Source organism: Phragmites australis, chromosome 10 (assembly GCF_958298935.1).
Source record: "Phragmites australis chromosome 10, lpPhrAust1.1, whole genome shotgun sequence".
NCBI classification, from domain to species: domain Eukaryota; kingdom Viridiplantae; phylum Streptophyta; class Magnoliopsida; order Poales; family Poaceae; genus Phragmites; species Phragmites australis.
In genome coordinates this window covers 6,635,499-6,657,068 of record NC_084930.1, presented here as the reverse complement: position 1 = coordinate 6,657,068, position 21,570 = coordinate 6,635,499, and the positions used below count along the sequence as shown (strand labels likewise).

At 41.7% G+C, this 21,570-nt stretch overlaps 3 protein-coding genes and 1 pseudogene across 3 annotated transcripts; 2 read left to right on the top strand and 2 right to left on the bottom strand.

The window, feature by feature from the left end:
• The first annotated feature begins 641 nt into the window (after positions 1 to 641).
• On the top strand, positions 642 to 7,890 carry LOC133883350 (PX domain-containing protein EREL1-like). The gene is made up of 10 exons (XM_062322652.1): positions 642 to 915; positions 1,967 to 2,095; positions 2,538 to 2,636; positions 2,918 to 3,010; positions 3,146 to 3,254; positions 3,365 to 4,041; positions 4,289 to 4,453; positions 4,538 to 4,768; positions 5,718 to 5,936; positions 7,184 to 7,890. The coding sequence occupies exons 1-10, from the start codon at positions 805 to 807 to the stop codon at positions 7,460 to 7,462; spliced, it is 2,112 nt and encodes a 703-aa protein (XP_062178636.1). The 5' UTR covers positions 642 to 804; the 3' UTR covers positions 7,463 to 7,890.
• Positions 7,891 to 8,591: 701 nt separating this feature from the next.
• LOC133883351 (uncharacterized) lies at positions 8,592 to 11,544 on the top strand. The gene is made up of 5 exons (XM_062322653.1): positions 8,592 to 9,106; positions 9,911 to 10,067; positions 10,671 to 10,894; positions 11,007 to 11,180; positions 11,268 to 11,544. Exons 1-5 carry the CDS (start codon positions 8,897 to 8,899, stop codon positions 11,352 to 11,354), a joined length of 852 nt encoding a protein of 283 aa, XP_062178637.1. The 5' UTR covers positions 8,592 to 8,896; the 3' UTR covers positions 11,355 to 11,544.
• Positions 11,545 to 12,159: 615 nt separating this feature from the next.
• On the bottom strand, positions 12,160 to 12,716 carry LOC133931132 (cytochrome P450 71D7-like; annotated as a pseudogene).
• Positions 12,717 to 16,721: 4,005 nt separating this feature from the next.
• LOC133883348 (protein KINASE OF THE OUTER CHLOROPLAST MEMBRANE 1-like) lies at positions 16,722 to 21,220 on the bottom strand. Its single transcript, XM_062322651.1, has 5 exons — positions 20,972 to 21,220; positions 20,062 to 20,429; positions 19,859 to 19,950; positions 18,990 to 19,463; positions 16,722 to 17,915 (listed from the first exon to the last, which is right to left on the bottom strand). Exons 2-5 carry the CDS (start codon positions 20,425 to 20,427, stop codon positions 16,955 to 16,957), a joined length of 1,893 nt encoding a protein of 630 aa, XP_062178635.1. The 5' UTR covers positions 20,428 to 20,429; positions 20,972 to 21,220; the 3' UTR covers positions 16,722 to 16,954.
• Positions 21,221 to 21,570: the final 350 nt, after the last annotated feature.

Below are 21,570 nucleotides of genomic sequence, written 5' to 3'. Positions count from 1 at the left end.
TTTTCAGCTTCTGGATCCCTAGTTCCTGTGTAATTGTGTAACAATGGTCTAACTAGTTTTCAAGTGTTTAAAAATAACTTATTTTTTTTATCATCATTCTATGTCTTTATTTCCAATCCACTTACGTCAATCTATAAGTGGTTAGGTGTTAGTACAATGATATATGATAGGTGATTGAGAAATAAATATTATCTAGCGTCGAAAAATAGCAACTCTCATACGGCAAAAACATGTAAATATATATAACACACATCAAAGTTGGACAAACAAGCATAACTCTAACTAATGCTATAGTAAATATGGGGCTCTTGATTGTATATCAGATGTAGAGTTTATAGGCTAAAACAAAGTGTTTTAAGCTCGATTTTTAGTTTAAAATAGGAATAATATAACTCACCTAGACACAGGTAAAACCTCGATTTTCAATTTAAAATAAAATAATATAACTCACCTAGATATTACCGGTGTAGCGGAGCTCCAACTCGACTAATTCCGGCTCCACCAAACGAGCTCTTGATCCGGTCAGCTCGTGGGCTGAAAAACCGAGGTCTAGTCCTGGTCCAACCAAACCGCACCGAACGACCGGGCCCGTCCAGCCGGTCAGCCCAGCTCTCACCACCAGCAAACTGTGGTGGCTTGCGTTGACAGTTAGATGCGACCGCGGGAGCGTCCGCCTCCGCGTCTGGTTCAGCTGTTCCCCTCTCTAATCTCTCTCTAGTGTAGTAGGAATCGTCGGCGCGACGCCTCGGGTGATTCGTCCGTCCCGATCCCACCGCTCCTCCGCGGAGGCCACGGCGGGCGGCGATGGCGACGTCGGCGGCGAGGAAGAAGGTCCTCAGCCCCCCGAAGCACCGCCACGACGGCACCTCGCCGCTGCCGCTCGGCATGGACTGGTGCCCTCCCCCGAAGAGATGGGTAAGCGCCCGCGATCCTGTCTCGTACTCAACCCCGTCGCGTTGCCCCTCTCCCGCGCGCGCTTTGATCTCGGTGGCAGATGCGGTTCCCGCCGGTTGGCGCTACGGGGAGCTCGCGATCCTGCTTCGTTGCGTCCCCGAGGGCCTAGATTTGTTGTTGGCTCCGTCGATTCCGTGAGGTATCGATGGGTTTGCTATGCTTGGTCTCGAGGGGGCAGGCGATTTCAGTTGGATTTGGCTGCAGCTGCGTAGCGCGTAGTAGCAATTTACTACATGAGCCTAGGTATTAAATGTGTGGGTTGGGATCTGCATTAAAATTCGCTGAGTAGAGCGCCACGTTGCGCATGGTTGCCGATTCAGCGCTTAGAGCTTGCCTTCGAGTCTTCGACTAGGGTTTTGGATTTTTGTGTTTCACTTGCAAGGAGTAGAATATCTGCTTGATGCATTAGTTTAGTGAGAGTGGGATTGTAAGTGTCAATTTCACTTGTGCTTCACTTCTACTTGTGATTTGGAATTTTTGTTCATGTTTCTCTTGCGAGGAGTAGATTATATATGTTCCATGGAGTACTTTGCTGAGAGTGGGATTGGAAGAATCGGTTGAATGCTTCAGCTTCAAATGATTGATTGTCTTGTTGGTCTGTAGTGTTGTGGTATTTTGTGTTTTCTATCGGAGTGAATGGTCTGTAGCTTCGCTTACCGAAAAGTATAGTTGACGTTGTAGTTGAGCTGGTTCATGTTTTGACCCTTTCAGTACTATCCCATGATTAGGTTAGACCTCCCTATGCTGTTTCAGTGATCATGGTTTCTTGTTAGTATGACCAGCGACACTTTTAACACACTTTCACCTGAAACAATTCTGCATGTTTGATTAGCAAAATTCAGTAATGTGTAAACCGAAAACAGTGGCAGAATTCCATTTAAAAGGCTTTCCTATTATAAATGGTTTGCATTAGGAGAAATTTTCTGTACTATATCTGCATGATTGGTCTCAGGGCGAAACTATTTATTGGTCGACACTTCTTATGGGCTCGCTGCCTATTGACTGCATGCAGGAGGGAAGGAACACCATATGGCCACATAACCCTCAAACAGGTTGGAGTTACTGTGTGATGGTTCCTTCCTGGATCGCTCAAACACCTGAAGCTGGTGTGACCACTGACAGCTTTTTGAAATCTGTCGTTGTGAGTAATGTTTATCTTGTATGCTTCTTATTTTTCCCAACAATGCATAGCATAAATGGCTTGCACGCATTCAATCTAGTTACATTTCCATATGGCAATTTGGCAAACACACTGTTTCTGGTATTGTCCTTGTTCTAGAACAAAATAAGCTAGAAGTGTATCACAAATGAGAAAACTTTTATGTACCAATAGAAAAAGGAGAAAAGGGACTATTCTCAATTATGAAGCTAAAAACTGAATTTCTTTTAAGGACATCTCCGTTTATACTGTCTGGACATCTTAATGTATTATGAACACTATTTTTGAACTTCATTGTGTTACTAACGTATTGTAATCAACAGGCAAAGGGCACTTATCTTCTGTATATTGTGGAAGTCTTGATTGATTTAAACTTTGCCATCCTTGTTTTCATGTATCTCTCTTTAATGCCCATAAAGGACAGTTTTACAGGATACATGTTGGTGTACAGTCTCCAGAAGGCTTTAGCTCTAGCCATGGAATTCTCAGAAGGTTTAGTGACTTTCTGAAGTTATATTCTGATGTAAGTTGAGGCATTATTGCCATTTGTTGTTTCACATGTCCAGGATCTTAACATTGCAATATTCTTCTTCCTTGAATTTTAAAAAAGAACATCCCCCCTTTTTTTACTCAGGCTGACAGTAATTTTGTAGAAATGTAATAAACCTGTACGTATCACTTTGTGGCTAAAAGTAACCAGTTGTGTTGATAATGACTTGATATCTTGTTTTGTAACATTGTGTTTTTTACTAAGTTTGGTGTTTGTTTGTTTTCTTGTACTAAAAGTGTCTTTCTGTGCTGCAGCTTAAGAGTGCATTTCCCAGAAAAGATGTCCCGTCGGCTCCTCCGAAGCATTCTTTCTTAAGAATAAATTCAAGCAGGTTGCTTCTAGAAGAGGTAAGATGTACTATTTATTGATTCATTATAGTTTTGTTGTTTTTCCCTATATCAACTGGATGTTTTATGCTAACTAGTACATTATTTCATATTCTGCTTCTTGGACTTGTGGTTCTTAAACTGTTCTTGTTGCAGAGAAGGCATGCATTGGAGGAGTGGATGCAAAAGTTACTTTCTGACATTGACTTGTCAAGAAGTGCTCCTGTTGCTGCTTTTCTTGAACTTGAAGCGGCCGCACGTTCATGTATGTGCTAATCGACTTATATTTCCCTCTAATTGTACATTAATCATTGTCTTAATGTGCACACTAAACATATTAGCAGAGAATTTAATTATAGTGTTTTATTAAATTAGATTTCCAAGAACGGAATGGGCGTCCTTCTGAAGCAGGTCCTTCCGCAAAAAGTAGTACAGACTCTTCTCCGCATCCTGATTATCCTGCTTCTGGTTCTCTCACCGAGTGCAATCAAATAAATCCAGCACTTAATCATGGTAGCAGTCTGACAGGAGCAACTGGCAATGGTGTGCTGGGAGAAGCTATCTTAGATCAGTCCGATGAGCATGCTAGTAGTGTCTTGAATCACAGGAAAGGGAATCTTGTCTTTTTGGAACATGATGGTAGAAATGGTTCGGTAGCGTCTTACAGGGGAGTTGTTTCTGATGAGGATCATTATTCTAATCCTGGCCATGCTCGGAAGGACTCTGCTGAAAGTATTGGGAGTGATTTGAGCTCTTTAAGAGGCAGTGAATTATCTGCTCCAGGGGCTACTAGTTCCCTATGGGATGGTCCTGTGGATCTACCAAGCGGCATGGATGGACATAATAGTCAAACAGAACATCTTACTGGTTTAGATATACAACTTTTGTATGATGTGGATGCACAAGTCATCCTTCCAAATGATCAAAAACAGAAGTTGACTAGACTTTTGATTACCATGCAACGAAGAATAGGGACAGCAAAAACTGATATGGAGGATCTCATAGCACGATTAAATCAGGAAGCAGCTGTCAAAGAATATCTGACCACAAAGGTATTGCTTTTTAACTTATACATTACTTTATGGTTTGTCATGCATCTAGCGTTGCTTAGTATTCCAGGTTCATGCCTAAAAACAAAATGAGCATTTGTTTTCATGTTGCGTATAAGATTGTATGCTTTGCCAAGTTACTATGTTTTGTTGTTTTTGTGCATTCTTAGTTACATTCAGTGGAGTTGTGTGTATCATAATCATTCTGTGGATTGTAGGCAATGTTTGCTACTTATTATTTCGGATGTAGGTCAAAGATTTGGAGGTTGAGTTAGAAGCCACAAAGCAAAAAGGTAGAGACACACTACAACAAGCTATCCTGGCTGAAAGAGAGAGGATTACCCAGATGCAATGGGATATGGATGAGCTCCGCAGGAAGTACTCTGAGATGGAGTCAAACCTGAAGATTGAACAAGTCAGTTTTTCCTCACTGTTCTTGTGGCTTAGTTATTTTATTATCCATATGGAGATACTGATTATCTCCCTTTATTATTTGCAGAATGAGAAAACTCGCGTGGAGTCAGAGAGTGGTGAAAAAGAAATTTTATTGGAAGAACTAGAAAATAAACGAAAAGAAGTTGCAAGTTTGAAACAGCATCTCGGAGAAGTTGAGGCAAAGTCTAAAGCAGATGTAAAGGTTCTTGTCAAAGAGGTCAAGTCTCTTAGAAACTCCCAAAAAGAGATGAAAAAAGTGCTGAATCAGTATCTTGAGGAGAAGAATGATTTAGAGGTATAACGATACCTGTAAAATTACAATCCTCTGTTCCTTGCATAGTTGTAGCAATAACAATCTTGGTGTTTTTTCTAGAAATACTTGTTTGCTCTTACAGACAGCATATTCAACATTATTAACGACTTCCCAGACTAGTTTGGCTAACTGTTCGTGCTCTTACTATTGGTCTATCCTGCAAGCCACCTACCATGGTACTTAACTTAAAATCCTATATGTTCAGTTTGTAGTTACTTGGGTCAGGATGCACTCGTCAAGTTGCTAGTACACTTTGGTTCATAGCTACGTGACTTTGCTATGGGACTTTTTGAAGCTGTTAGACCCAGGATACCTTTGGGAGGATGCAAGACATCCTGGCCTTTTGCATTTCCGCTTCAAAATATTCATGGTTTCATGCAACAGGTCATCCTATTTGGAAAGATGATCATAAAACATTATGCTTGCTAGCCGAGAAGGTTCTCTTAGCATTAAAGAATGTGATTGTTCTCATGATCAACATACGCATGAGCTATCTGTTTTGTTTCACTATCTCCATGTGTTTGTTTTTGTCAAACTTGGATGGATAAAGTTTGAAGAGCACTAAAGAATATGATTGTTCTCAAGATCAACAAACACATGAACAGTTTGTTTTATTTCATCATCTCCTTGTGATTCCTCTTGTCAAGCTTGGATGGATAAAGCTTGTTCTATCTAGACAAGATAGGATGTATAAAGATTTCTCCTTATATAATGCAGCTTCTTTGTAAACTACTTAACTGCATAAGCTGAGAAAGGGGGTGTGTCTTTTTATGCATGGTGACAGCTTCAAACCAATTAATCGTTTATAGCCCCCCCCCCCCCCCACAAACACACAAAAAAATCTGAGCTTGTATGGACTCACATCTGTAATTTCAAATTTTATGCCATCATTTTTTCCCTCTGATTTCTAATTGTATTTTTGTTGATCCAGAGGGTTATTAATAGACAGAAACAGCGGTCAACACGTATGAAGTTATCCCGTGAAAAAGTTCTTCATGAGTGCAGACTGCTGCGTGAGCGTCTACAAGAATGTAGTGCTAAATTTCTAGCAGAAGAACAAGACAACTTTACTATTGATCCATCATCCTTGCCTGATGCTCTAGATCTTCTGGCAACATCAGATAATAGAATACGCCTACTTGTTGCAGAGGTAAAATTTAAATGTTAGGCAGATTAATGTCATTTATTCCAAGGGCCTGCTTGGCCAAACTCTACTTTTATCTTCTTAGAGAGCAGTCAAAGTTATGCAGTAGAGCTCCAATTGTGAAGTTGGAGGTGGAGTAATGGAGTTATTTGGAAATAAATGCTGCTTTCTTTTCCTTCAAAATAGAAAACTATGTTGTTGTCCTATGGATGAAGACATAAAGTAGAATGTTACTTATGCAAGAAGATGAGAATTATGATGTAATTTTATCCTAACATAGTAACACTGAGGCAAGATTATCTAGAGCAGTTTTGTTATCATTTGGAAGTATTCCCTACCTTTGCATTAGAAGCCCCTGAACTCTGGTTCTCATTTTCATCTTGGAGCTGGAGCAGTCTTGTGAAATAGCATAGTTCTAGCGGTCTCTTCTTTGAAGCTAGACTGTTCTAGTGTTGTAAAACTGGGTGTAGACAAGTGAAGTTGGAGAAAATTACCTTATCAAGATCCCAGCTTTATTGTTACTAAGATGAATCATAGGTTACCGCATCTAGTTCTGCAACCAGGGCTTGCACTCTATTTTGGTAGCTCTTGTTTGGAGTTACGGCCACCTACCAATAACTTCTTCATAGAAGCAGCAGTAGAAGCTAAATTTATCTTTAGTTTTCTTGGGTTTTACTGGAATTTGGAGTTTGAACCACATATCATTGTTTACCTTGATGGTTGCATCCTGTAGTTGTTTGATTTAGAGGTGTAGACTTTTGTTCACTCTGGAAAACAATATTCATGGGTCTGTGATGGATGCTAGTACATTAGGAGGGTAAAATCCATCCTTGGGAGGTTAAACAGCGACGACTTGAGGTAGGTTACACTAGGTGAAAAAGGGTACACAGATTGGCCGGGGGGTGGATCTATATTGGCCGGTCAAAGGAAAGGGACCTGGAGGTTTCTCTTATTTCACTTATAGTACCATCTTATCACTAAGTTATGTTTCGGTTTTTCTCATATCACTACTTTGATATGGAATTTTGTTTATTCAAAGTTATGCTTCATCGTTTGCATTCTTTTTTTTTAATATAATTCTTCCTGGTGTTTTGCATCTTTGCACATGAAAGCATTGCACACTCGGATAATTTACCTCTGTACGGAACATCCACACTCAACTTTCAATTTTTTAAATGTGCTTTCTATTCATTCCACTGCTATTTAAATGTGGGAATCTATACTAAATCTATGCTATGCATTGATCTCTATAGGCTCAACTTCTAGCTCGAGATGATGAACAAGGCTCTTCTGATGATGGTGACCATTCTGATAGTAGATCCTCGTTAACTACGAGCAGCGAAGGTGCAAATGCTACTGATGAAGATACAATGAAAATGTTGTCCGATCTGCTTATTGACAATGCGCAGCTGAGGATGCGCCTCAACTCTGTCATCCGCAATGCTGTAAATACCACCGTGAAGCCAGAGAAAGACGGTAGTGAAGAAGCTGTCCCAAAAAAGACAGTTCTTAACTGGTTGTTGGACAGATGAAAAAGCACCAATGTATATTCTTGTGAATTATATCTTGAACTTATGCGGCTTGATCAAAGTTATATGATGAGCATTCCTATAATGCCAGAGTAACATCAGGATAAATATTCCCGTATGCAGAGGGATCCTCGAAGCGTGCCATGCTGTTGTATTATTGTTTATTTACTTGAAAATTTACGGAGGGTAGTATGCTTAGTGGGCTTGTGAGTTGTCACATTGCGCCTCCGTTGCTGTTAGGACAGTAAGCTTGCCCAGCTATGGAGAAGTTCGCAGTTGGAGTGTTACTGATACGGAGCATAATAAGCCCCCCTTTTTGCACTATATGTAATTACAAAGCTGGTGGAGAGCTGTATCTTTGTAAAAAAAAAAAATATATCGGGATTTCGGCTGGCGTGTTTCCAGAAGGAATGTACACAGTTAACTGGACTTACCTTCTCCCATGGACTGTCCAGTGTTTTCTTTTTGGATTTCATGGAGTGTTCCTATGCTAAAATTGTGTTCTTTTCATGGAACACTCCATTGTTAGAAGAGTTCATGCCATCCTGGTCCTTGGTCCGTATGTAATGTATAGGTGCTGGGCGCTACCCGGTAGATTTACGTCGTTTTGGCATCTTCTCTATGACATCTCTATCAATGAAGAAGCTCAAATGCACTGTACAGAAATACAGGTGCATTACGTGATGAGCCAAATCTATGGGAGAAGTGTAACATGGGCAGGGCAGTTTTACACATCACAGTCTTTTTACAGACCACAGTTCATCCGACAGAACAAGTCTTACACCCCCAGAAATGGAATCGCCCCAGCACGAGACGGAGACTCGGAGAAGGAAAAGCACGCGGGTAGGCCCACGAAAAGGCCCGTCCCGGCCCATCTGTCCGCCAAACAGCACGTCACGTCTATAAATTAAATTTTATAGAATTTTATCCTATAAAAGATTTTTTATTCGTGTTTATTTTTTATTTCTCCTCTTCACTCTAACTATTAGATCACGAGATAAATAATGTAAATAAAATCTTATAAAATATTTATAAACAGGTTATATAAAATTTGTTTTCCCGTACTCACACCCTCAGGTTCCACTTGCCGAAAAATAACGCGCAGATCACACATTCACACGCACGCAGGCGGCGCAACGGGGTAGAGCTAAAAATCCAACGTGAACGGGAGGGAGGAGAGGCGACAGGTTGATAAATACCCTCGCGAGCACGAAGGCGTCGCCAACCCAACAACCCGACCCAACCCATCAGAAACCAAGCCAATCAAGGCGGCGACCAGGAGGCGGAGGCGGAGGGGATCGAGACCCAGCTGTGGATCGCCAGGGGGAGGGGGAGACCGGACGTAGGAGCTTGGGCCGGATGTCCCGCGGCGGCGGGGACTAGGACGACGGCGGGGATCACCGGCGGTGAGAGGTGGAGGCGGGGGAGAGCGGCACCATGTCTGCGGTAGTCTGTGGCAAGAGGTCCTCCTCCATCTTCGCCGACGAGCTCCTCCCGCCGTCCCCTCCCTCTCCCCACTCCCATCACCACCACCACCCGGCGGCCAAGAGGTCCCGCCGCTCCCCGCCGCACCGCGCCTTCGACGGCCACCGCCGGGGGGCGCTCCTGCACCAGCTACTCCCCTTCTTCCCTGACATGGATCCCCAGGTCCGCCTTGTCGCGCCTCGCTTTATCTTTTCCCCATGGTTTTTAGGTGGTAGATGACAAGATGCGGTTTGCTCTCCACGGTTTAGTGTGACCATTTCGGATGGGTTTGGTATTCCGATGAGAAGACGCCGTTTCTGTTGGTAAATCTGTGATCCCAGCGCTCTTTTAATTGACCGATGGGTTCTGGGGTGTGAAATCGAATATTCTGGTGCCTGGAAGCTGAAATGCGGCTTCTTTCGCTGGATTAACATCTTTTACTGCCATCCTTGATATGAAACTATGAGATATTGAGATGATAAGCTGAATCTCCGTGTTATCTGTGCTGTCTTTGGATTAGTATGTTTTACTCCATGCTTGTATGCTTGCTTAGATGTTTGTGGTACTGTGAAGATAGAATTGTAGCATGGCCTACCACTATTGCATTTGACGGCTTTGGGCCATGTTAGCACTGAAAATTGTTTGTTTGATAGGATTTCATCTACTGTTATCCTGTGTATGTTTTCTTAAGGGAAATTTGCTAAGCATTTGTATTCGCCGTAGTTGATGGTGTTGTAGGGATTGAATACATGTATCCACACTATTTTAAGTTCTTGAAAGTGTTTAATCTGCTCCAAGGCTGCTATGTCCCGAGCACACAAAGTGAATTTTTGGATTGTATGTGGTTTCCTTTATCTATGGAAATTTATCCTCCTGCTGCGTCCTGATGGATTGAATTACTTCGGTGCAGAGTCATTTACTTTTCCTACTAGTAAGTAGTATTATATGTGCAACACAGCTGACTATACTTGTTCGAAATAATTGTAGTTGCTTGAAAGAGCTCTGGAAGCATCTGGAGATGACTTGGATTCTGCAATAAAGAGTTTGAATGAGCTGCGCTTGGAGTCAACAGAGGCTACCTTGTTATCTACTGGTTTCAAATCGGAAAATGGTCAGCCTGCAGCAATTGACCCATCTGTTGAAGGTTCATTTTCTACCCAAGACTGTTGTTTTCCTTGGATGCAATCATATAGCAATAATCATACATGCTCATGCATTTAGTTCTAGACTTCTAGTTGAGTTCTAGACTTCTAGTTGAACTTATGATAGTCACCAAGCACTGACTCATTGAAAATAGGTTTTGATACTCCTGTTCGAATTTGTTCATCAGTATTACTCAGAGACCTATTTTGCAATTTCAGATTTCAAGGATTCATAATTTTTTTACCGTTATATCTCTACACCATCATGCGCTGTCGAATTTAAAACACATGTTTGGATCTGATTGTGGTACGCAATTAATTATACATAGAATTGGATCACCAAAATATCCTACTTTGTCTCTGACTCTCTGGCTTTACTCGTAACTTCACCTTGATATGACATCAAGCTGTCCAGCTCTTGTGTTGCATTTGGCGGTTAACATAATTTTGTATCAGCTAGGATGGTATGACGAGTACTACCACAGTAAATGAATTGGTTGTAGCACACTTATATCCTGATGCGTTTTACTATTCTCTAAAAAGCAGAACAGTAGTTTTCTTGGTTGTATTGTTGACAGTAGCAGCAATTTTGCATACCTTGGCAGGTATACCCAATGGTGGCGTGGATACAGCTACAGAACATCCACCTGCTGTAGATAATTATCGGACAGGTAATAATGGCTCCGAATGGGTTGAGCTATTTGTCAGAGAGATGACGAATGCTTCTGACATAGATGATGCACGGGCTCGTGCGTCGAGAGCTTTGGAAGCTTTGGAGAAGTCCATTGTAGAGCGTGCAGGAGCTGAAGCTATGCTGAACTTGCATAAGGTACCCATGTGTCACCCTAACTTCTATTTGCCTGTATTATTCGACTAATTTGTAGAAAACTTGATAGGTGAGGAAGGCATGTTTAACAGTTATACGTTTTCTTGGTCTATAGGAAAACACGATGCTTAAGGAGCAATTGACAGTCGTTCTGGGAGAGAATGCTGTCCTGAAGCGTGCGGTGGCCATTCAACATGAGCGCCAAAAGGAGTTTGATGAGAGGTCTCAGGAAGTCCAAAGCTTGAAGCAACTTGTTTTGCAGTACCAGGAGCAAGTGAGGACTCTGGAGGTAATAATTCCTAGTCATTTCGTCAACTATGCTCCTCTTTGTAACATATCAACTGAAAAAACTTTTGGGATTGACCTTACATTGCAGATAAACAACTATGCTCTCACAATGCATCTCAAGCAGGCTCAGCAGAACAACTCTATGCCCGGACGTTTTAATCCTGATGTATTTTAGCTTAAGCTCCAGGATGATCCGCTACAGATTAATAATCTATGAAGATGTCTTATTTTATCCTACTGCCCCGTGGAATGGGCATAAGGGATAGGTGGATTAACCACCCACAGGTCCAAAACTTTCCAAGTTATGTTGATTCAAATGTGTTGCTCATATAATTTGCTATTAAATATATAATATTCTTTCACCAGTTATCGTGTATTGTTCTTCACAATAATTCAGAATTGGTCCACGATATGCATTTTTGTTGGTGTAATATACACATGTTCCTGTGCATCACGGTGTTCAGATGAAATATTACTCCCGAAGTTTCAAAGATGGTAATCAGTATTATTCCATCTCCCAGCTAGCAGCGATTAGACGGCCCTATGCAGTCTTACAGCAATGATACATAAGCGTCAGGGGTATTTGTTCCCTGTATAGGCTATGCTTGAGGGAAGCGAAGCTTTCGTCAGTCTCACAGTTGAAACCAGGGATTTCAGTTTACATTTTTCTCGTTTACCAGTGAAAATATTGAAATTTGTGAAATTTTATTAAAATTTCGGTTATTTTTCGTTTCTTGCACTGTGGGTTTCACGTGCTAGTGAATTCATTAATATGAGTGGTATCGCAATCAAATGGTCAATCTTTTGAGTTGACAAATCTTCAATTCATTGGAATTAGATATTTCATTTTTTTGAAATTTCACTAAAATTTTGGTGAAATTTAATCGCCGGTTGAAACTAAAACTCCGGCAGTAAGGAGTTGCCTTTGCATAAGCTTTGTTTGGAATGATGGAAAATTTTAGACTTCAACTGGGATCAAACTATTTCACGTGGAATTTTCGCAAACTTCTTACATCCCAAATGATTCTAGCTCTTAACTCATAGCTCCCAACGTAAACAAACATCCACACATTACGAGCAGGTACGCGAATGGTGGCGTGCAGCCACAAGTCGCTCTTCCTCCTCGCCGTGATCCCGAGCTCCTCAGCCATGTCCAGCTCCTTCGGCGCAGCGCCGGGGAAAGCTCCCAGTCGAAATGGAACTGTAGACTTGCGAGGCCGAGCGCTATACCGGGACAGATCCTCCGCCTGGCGCTGAATGGCACGAGCTCCAAGTCCGTGCCCCTGAAGTCTATCTCCGCCGCCCCGTCGGCGCAGCCCTCGAACCTCTCCGACTGAACTTCTCCGCGTCCCCCCCATAGGTTGCGGCGTCCCCTGGCCTATCGCCCACGCCTTGACCAGCACCATGGCGCCCTTTAGGCACGTCGTAGCCGAGGACGCCGCTGGTGTCCTCCTGGCTGGCAGTCTTGCCGGAGGAGCAGTGGCACCGCGGCGTGCAGCCGCAGCGTCTCTTTGATGACGAGGTGCAGGTAGTGCATGTTGTATAAAATGAGATAATAAGAGCATCAATGTTATTTCATATATATATAAATAAGGGTATAACATATATGAAATAATTTATTGTAATCTTGTTCTGTGTGCCGAAGGTTAAAATGACATTTAAAAGAGAACGGATGAGTAGTTAGCTTGGTAGAAATTAGATATTTGATAAAAGTTATTTTACGAGGTGAAGAGAAGCATAAGAATGGAACTTGCAAAGGAAAACAAAGAGGACGCTTTTATGAAAACATTTTGTGTGAAACTGTGAATCGGTGTGATCATCGGATTGTTATCTATTTGGCACTTCTTGCAGGGATTTTGGGTGGCGGGTTCCTTCTTGGTTCAGTTGTAATGGTCATGGAGGACGCTGATGCCCCGCACCACCTTCTGCTTCTTCGGTGCCTCATGGCACAGGGTGTTGTTGTACACAAGCAGCCGTTGCTCATTGCAGAACCCAAGAAGAAGCCTCGGTCGTTCCTTGGTACACTGCCTTCTCCTGTTTCATCTTCAAAGGAGGATGGACGGCATAGAGCGATGGGGGTTGGAGCAAGTAATGATGGACGAGCGAGTGTAGGTCTCCTGATCCTGAATACTTGTTATTACTAGAGTTGGAGTTGCCAAAGGTCGTTCTTCTTTTTCATATTGCTCTGCCAGGATGAGGGTTTGAGAATAGCTTGGCAGTACAAGAAATACTCTGGGGATGAGAAGACTTCTCATGCTGAACATAAAGGTGGTCCTTTCTTTTGACCGGGGAAACAGTAGGGGAGACCCCTGCTGAGGTATAATATTGTATATAAGAGAAAGAAGATTGTATAAGAAGAAAAGGGAAACCAAACTAAACTAAACAAAAGCAAGAATGCTCAAAACAAAGGGGCCAAAAAAAACAAGCTAGGAACGCAAGCAAGACTCCTCTAAAGAAAAGAAATAATCCAGTCAAGGATCACATGTCTAGTTTCCTCCTTGATTCTATGAGTTCGAAGCAAAATATCCTCCTTAAAATTCTTCTTCCAAAGAGTGAAGCTCGACTGTTTATGCTCAAAGATGAAGGCATTTCTCTGTTTCCAAATATTCCATGCTCCAATAATGAAGATTTCCATGAAGAAAGAAGAGTTGAAGACATTTTTCGCTTGGATCAACATATCAAAGAAAGGCTTGGAGAAATCCCAATGAATGCCAATGAAATTCCAACACCTCATACTGAAGTTACAACCAAAAAAGAGATGGAAAGCCGTTTTTCAATTTGTAGTCTGCAAAGAACACAATTGTAATTTTCATTTTTCACTTTGAAGTTTTTTCTTTTCAAAATATTCCTCGTGTTGAGTCTATCCATTTGAAAGGTTGAGGAGGAGATATGTGATTGTAAGATAAATTATAACATTTCTTGGGAGAATACATATGAGAACCCCATAAGTAGTGCCAAGTATCCTTGGCATTTTCCTGTATTTGTAGGTCTTGAATGAGTTCTTGTAATTTAATGTATTCTTCATAGGCTTGAGCAGATATAGGAGTGTAAAACTGCCTTTCTATACTGTTATTCATCAGGAAATCTGCCACTGAGATGTTTTTATTTTTTTCAAAGGAAAAAAGTCTTGAGAATTTTTCTTGTAATAGGTGATTGTTCCAAATGTCACACCAGAACAACACTGTTTTTTCACAACCAAAAGAGCAAGTAGTAATTCCTTTGAACAAAACATTAAGTCTTAAGACATCTTTCCACCAAAAGAAGTCTTTTTCACTGAAGGCATGAGGTACTTGACCATTTTTGTAGTAAGAACCCCAAATCAGTTTAACCCACGGTAAGTCCTTTTGATTATAAAATTTATCCAGATGTTTGAGTAGAAGAGCACTGTTATGATTTCTGAGATTAACAACACCTAAACCTCCTTTGGATTTGGGTTTACACACCTTTTTCGAAGCAACTAAAGGATTGCTTTTTGCATTAATATCAGACCTTGACTCCGTCTCTTCATCTTTCGTTTTGTTCTGTTGCTGGTGATTTTCTGCAGTATGCACAGAACCATGTTTTCTGTGCAAGTTTTCATTTCAAGGGTATGTTAGAAAATATATAAAAAAAGGAGATATATATTAATAATTAATGAGCTGATTATTTCATGCTCTTTGCCTTTGTAATCAACTTATTCCTGGCAATCATTGATTGCAACCTGATGCTGACAAGATAACAGCTATCTTCATAATACATATTAGTTTTTTTGGATAATCATAATTTCTAGTACTAATATTTAAGTTAAGCTTCCATTATAGTCCCTCAAGATGTTCATGACAAGTCTGACTCATTTAGCATCGTTGCAGACTGTAAGCAGGAATTTAGCAATGATTTTGATTTGAGGAAGCCCTTGGAAAGGCATTTACTTAGTGGACAGCAAATTGAATGTGTAAGCACTCAAGATGCAGACACTCTCAGTGATGTCCAGGATCACTGTTTCACTTTCTTATCTAAACTTCCAAGGTAAGGTTAATTCTTGGCTTCAAAAATCAGTTTCTTTGAGGAAATTTATTCCATAGTTGCAGTGCCCTGTTATCATCGACTATTCTATCCTAACATCATGTTATTGTCCAATAACGATAAAGTTGGCTGTGCTCGACCAATGCATCACGTCTAATATTGCTTCTGAACACCCTTATGTTTTCTGCATTCAGAAAAGATGGCAGATATCTAACTGCTGGGCGAATTGCTATACAATCACTCTGTGCACCGCAGTGTGGATACTTTGAGAAGGCAAGCGTTTAATTCAACAATATTCACTGGCTGATTACTCTACTGCAATGTGTTGAAAATTTGAAAGCAATTTACGTTTCTTTTCTATCAAATTTGGATGTAGTTGCTACTTGCAAGTCATTGAATATGCATTGCAGGACTGGGACATGGTCTCATTTGTCAGATCACTGAAAGCCATGGTGCACTCATCTAATTCTGTCGCTGTTATAACATTTCCAAATACACTTTTATCACATTCATTCTGTAAGAGATGCCAGCACCTGGCAGATACACTGTTGTCGATCAAAGCAATTCCAAGCAAGCTTGACCATTTAAAAATATGTTTCATGCTGACCATTTCAATCATCTACATTGTCCAGCATTTGAAGTGCCTGTTTCCTACTAGATGAGGACAAAGACTTGGCAAAACTCCTCACAGGATATCAAGATATGGTTGGTTTTTTGCACGTCCATAAGGTGGCTCAGACTAATAGCCAGGTACCGAAGTCTTCAGAACTGCTGTAAAATAAACTTTGTGCTCACTTGTTTTGACGCCTTCTATGTCGACAAGCAGGTCCCTGTGATCTCAGAGGCGTCCACACTTTCTCTGAAGCTGCGTAAGAGGAGGTCGCTGGTGCTAGAACGGTTGAATCAGGCTCCAGTTGATGGGTCAAGTGGGCCTTCGAATGCTGCATCAGGCAGTTGCTCCTCCTCGTCACAAGGCTCACAATTTGATTTCTAGTTCAGATTCAGATGGTATGGCTGGTCTTTGCGAAGAGAGAAGCTCAGTGTTGTGTACTTGTTACTCTGGGAAAAACGCAACTTTTGGAGGTTTAGTTTTTCGCTAGGAGGCAGTTTGATGGTTCACGTTAGCCGTCCCCCTTCATGTATCTTTCACCTTTGTTGTATACCACTTTCAATAGTTTTGAAAAGGTTTATCTTGTATATTACTATCCGCTGATGGCAGGTAATTTTCCATGTTTATTGAATCGTCTTCAACTAAGTTAACAAATTGCAGACTTGTAATCATGTTGTCCGTTTCAAGTTATCATATTTTCTCAAAGTGATAGCGATGTACCAAGTCAGAAGCGTACGAAACAAATCGGCCATGTTGATGCAGTTGAAGAATTAGTGGTCTCCACGAAGACGAGTGACAGACTTCAAAAGTTTGCTATGTAATGCCAAAAGCAAAAGACAGTTTGAACCTACAATTCTGCATACAGAAGCACAGAAACATGATATACCAACGCATAAGACATGCCTGGGATGGCATAAACAGTCAATCATATAGGAAATAACTTCATATAATTGTATTTTCAAAGAACACCTGGAGATGCTTCTTGAGTAGATGCACAAAATGAGACGTTCAGAGAGAGAGAGAGAGAGAGAGATTTACAGAAGTTTTAGTAAGAAAGTTTCAGGCCTAAATATGCACAACTGCGATTGATTCAAGCGGTACATATGCAGAATTCCTGATAATCTTATCGGGAAATCTCCATCTTTACATTGGTCTGACTATTCTTATCCAGAAGGTGCAACAACATCACCGAAAAACATGTTTGCCACTGGTGGAGGGAGCCATGCTGCATTGGCATTGTTCTTGACTACTTGCTGTTGTTGCTGGTGATCACCGCTCTGATCGGAGATGCTGGCAGCCTTCCGACTCCTTGGCCTCGCAATGCTCTTCCCAACAAAAATACCCAGCTTGAGAGCGGTGAAGAAACCTATAGCGATGAACAGCGGCCTCACTGCCCAATGGAAGTCCTCAAGATGCTCATACTTCTTCACAATCCCATCACACTTGTCAAAGCTCACGACCTCCACCTCAGAAGGATCTGCCAAGCAACTGCATACGTCACCAAGGCTAAATTTGCCAGGAAATTTCACAAGAAGACACCCATTCGGGAGTATCTGTGAAATTCGACCTGTAGCTAATCCTCCACCCCTCTTTCGCTGCCATTCAAATCGTGGGCTTGAAATATTGGGTTTCAGTCTTACAAACTGCCCAATACAGTATGCTTCAGCCATTTGGAGATCTGAATAATTACCCTTCCAAAGGGTGTCCATTCCTATCAAGCCAACAGTCACTGTACCGTCACGGTCAATGCTATGAAGAATGCCAACCTGAGAACGCTTCTTGTCCTCCTCCCTCAGGCGTACCCAGTCTCCAGCAGCAAAGCCATATGTTAACCTCTCCACCATTGAGGAGCGAACCTTCAAAGGATCGTGTAGACCGTGGACTCGTACAAGAATGTAACCATCACGTTCTCCATCATCCTCCATGCCAACTATGGTTCCATCAGGGATTTCCATAGTTTCAGGACTACAAGATTTTTTCAGCTTTGTTGAGCGGACCTTATCACCCACCTGCAGCTTGTCCTTAAAGAGCAACCAATTAGTGCGACTTGCCATGGTTGGCCTTGCCACCCTTACATTGTCAGAATTGTCCCAGCCAATGTTGTCATGATCTGCATCTTTAGAACTAAAAAAATAGAAAATAAATTAGGTCAACAGGTGCTCCAACATTTTTGCTAAAAACAAAGGAAATAAGCTCTCCAACAAAATGCTAGGACGCATGCACAACAGTCTAGCCTAGCTCGCTATACCCATGAGTTGGCGCCCCCATCTCAGATCTCAATGGGCCTGCTATACACATAGGCCCAACCGGAGTCACAACCAAGGTCCTACACCAACTCAACCCAAAAAAGTAGCCAAATGGGTGAGGAACCCTCCACCTTTTATGTCGTGCTCCCCTATCATCAATATCCGATGTTGGACTAAACTCAACAATCTTCCCCATCACACATCGGGTGGCGTAGCTCGCAACCATGAGGCCCAGAAGACGTTCCGAGTTTCAAACATGAAGCACTGATGCCATTTGTTACGAAATAAACACGTGCAACGATATGGATCTACCGAGACACACCATTCAAGATCAAATGCAAGATGTTTGTTAACGAGGTTCAGGCGAAGCCTACATCCACAGGGCATGACTACGAACGCTCCTTCTCACAGTTGCAACACCGGTCGCTTCAGGATCCCAACAGAACTGCTGACTCCCCTTCCAAGTATGTCTCTATGTAATCATGGCTACAACAACGGTCCTCCTCTCATATTAATGAGGATCTCGGGTTACACAAGTTCAGCACCAACTCTATTGTACTGCTAATACAACTCCAAGTCCAAACGTAACCTACTAATACACATATTCGACACATATTCCAACAATAAAAATAAGGGAGGAAAGTAGGATATTGACCAAAGATAGACCATATTACAATAGAACAACCAAAGCATATCAACACATTTCCATGCTTTGACAAGACGCAAGATAGTACTTCAATAGAACTGAGCACTCTTAGATGTGATAGAAGCAAAAGTTAGAACATAAATGCTTTGACAAGACGCAAGATAGTACTTCAATAGAACTGAGCACTCTTAGATGTGATAGAAGTAAAAGTTAGAACATACCATGGTGAAATGACTCATCTAATGGGAATTTAAAGAAAACCTGTAGATTGCCGATAATGCAGAAGCACGACATTTAGCATGTTACCTCTCGAATGCATGCAAGATATCTTTCATCAAGGGGCGGTCTCTAAAGTCATACTCAAAGCACCCAGAAAGGACGTTTTCAATGTCGGGAGGTAAACTATATGGGAATATTGGTTTTTCTTCCTTCAGGGCAACCAACTGATAAATCTCATCTGGTGATTTTCCACGCCATGGCTGAATGCCACTCAACATTTCAAGGATGCTGCAGGCAAAACCCCATGAATCAGTCTCATAACTAATTGGACCTCTGATGTTTGGTTGCCATTGTTCTGGAGCCATGTAATTTGGAGTTCCAAGCCTTTGGAAAAGGTCTGGATTAGGCAGTGAAAGTCCAAACAGCAGGGATGGGATCCCGAAATCCCCTAGCACAGCACGGTCATGTTCGTCTATGAGAAAATTGCAAGGTTTAAGATTTAGGATCAATATTCCCCTGGTGTGTAAATCTAGTACTCCGCGTGCCAAATCAGCTCCATATCTGCAATTAAAAATTGTCATGAAAAATATATTAAAGGAAATAGACACACAAGACACGTATAAATAATACCATCATAATCATTACAAGAGATCAACAATATATTTAAGTTATACTAAAATGAGAAAGGATAACTGACAGATTAGATCCCCTAAGCCCTACCATTGCACTGTAATGGTAGAGAACAAATGATGTGCTATTCCTTCACTTCTAGCTATCAATCAACAGATGCACTCGATATTTTTATAATAAACTGCCAAACTCCATGATATGTTACTCAGTACCTCATAGAAACTACTTGCTCAAGTCCAAAAGTTTTAGAATCTACACGCTGATCTTAATGGTGCGCATGGTGCACTCGATGCATATATATAAACCTTTGGGTAGTTTCACTGTACCTTAAAACATCTGACAAAGGGAGCCTTCCACCTTTAAGCCGAGCCATCTTGTCTCCAATGGATCCTTCATAAAACTTCATGGCTATACAAATCTGAAAATTCATGAAGCAAAATAAGCAATGAATTAACCTTCAATGCCAAGGTGGTGCACCAGTGAGACTCGGCATGGATCAACAAAGATCAACGTGCCGCAACCAACATACCCTTCCATTATGCGTCGAGATACCATGTAGGAAACATACATTGCCGAGACCCTGGCACTTGCTGAAGATCTCATCGAACCTCGCAGAGAAGATCTGCAGCTGGTCATCTCTGATTGGATGCAGCATCTTCACCGCGACCTCGTGGTACCGGTCATAATCCTCCGTTCTCTGATGGTGAGTTGCTATCCATACATCCCCAAACAGGCCTCTCCCTATCCTGTGCTTCAGGTTCAGCACGCTTGGGTCAATCCACGGGCTTATCTGGCTTGGGCCGGAGAAGACTGTCCGGTAAAGACCAGGATCCTTCTCAAGCAGCATGTACTCGAATGCCTCGGTGGGTTGGGACTCGGTGCTTTGCCCTGCCATTCCTGCAAAGCAAGTTCCACCATTACAATCTCAATACCTTTTGTAGTAGAAAATCTCAACACTTCATAGCGTTCTAGCCATGCTTACGGTGTTCTATCTAATCGCCGAGATTTTCTTGCTTTCAATTTCAATGGCGCTACTAAACAGAGTAGAGCCAAAAAATTTCCTACTTATTTGAGTTGAAATAGCACCGGAAGCAAACTGAGAGCTGAGGTTCCCAACTTCCCAGCAATTATAACACAAGAAAAAAAAAAACCTACACAAGAATGCAGAGAAGCCCAGAGACGGGCAAGAAAGATTCGATTACTTACTGATAGCACTGAACTGACCAGTATAAAAGAGCGAATCAATGGACAAAAAAAGGGTGGAACTTGGATGAGGAACAGAATCAAGAGTCCACTAGAGCAAGAATCGCTCAACCTAATCGGCAAGAATCACTCACATGACCGGTACAAAGGTATGAAAACTAAATGGGGAACCAAAAAAAAGGCAAGAACTTGGATCAGCAACAAATCAAGAATCCACAGAACAAGCTGGTTCTCACCAGTCTCTTCTTCTTCTTCTTTTCCTCCCCGCTACTTTTCCCCTTTTCTAAGCGAGGCCGACGAATTGGTACTGGAGTAATCCGCGGAAAATAAGAGCACAAGCAACAACAGAAACTCTGCTATACGTGCGCATGTTGGTTTGGTGGTGTGCGGACGTGGGAGGGGAAGCGTGCTTGGGGGAGGAGGAGGTGAGCGGTGGAGAGGATTTTTATATGGAGGTGGATTTTCTGCGCCCGTTGCCGCTTCCTTCCCGGCCTTGCTCTCCTCCGCTTGCCTTTTCTTTTCCTCTTTGTTCCCTTGCGGTTTCATGTAGCTTTTCTTGCATTTTGATTATTACGGCCTGTTTGCAACTGCTGTGATGTATACTTGTGATGGACTGCAATATTTAATCAGCTGTGTGATTTTTTTTGAACTGCAGATGTTTTGTACTAACTACAATATTCAAAGGTAGAATAAACGATTTTAGAAAGCAAGCAAGATGTCAGAGAAAGCCTAAATTTGTTTATGACTTGACTCTTGCAGTGAACATTGTTGTTCGATCCGTCTCTTTTTTTCTAGACCCGGTAAAAATGCTTTCGACTAACTAAAATATTAAAAA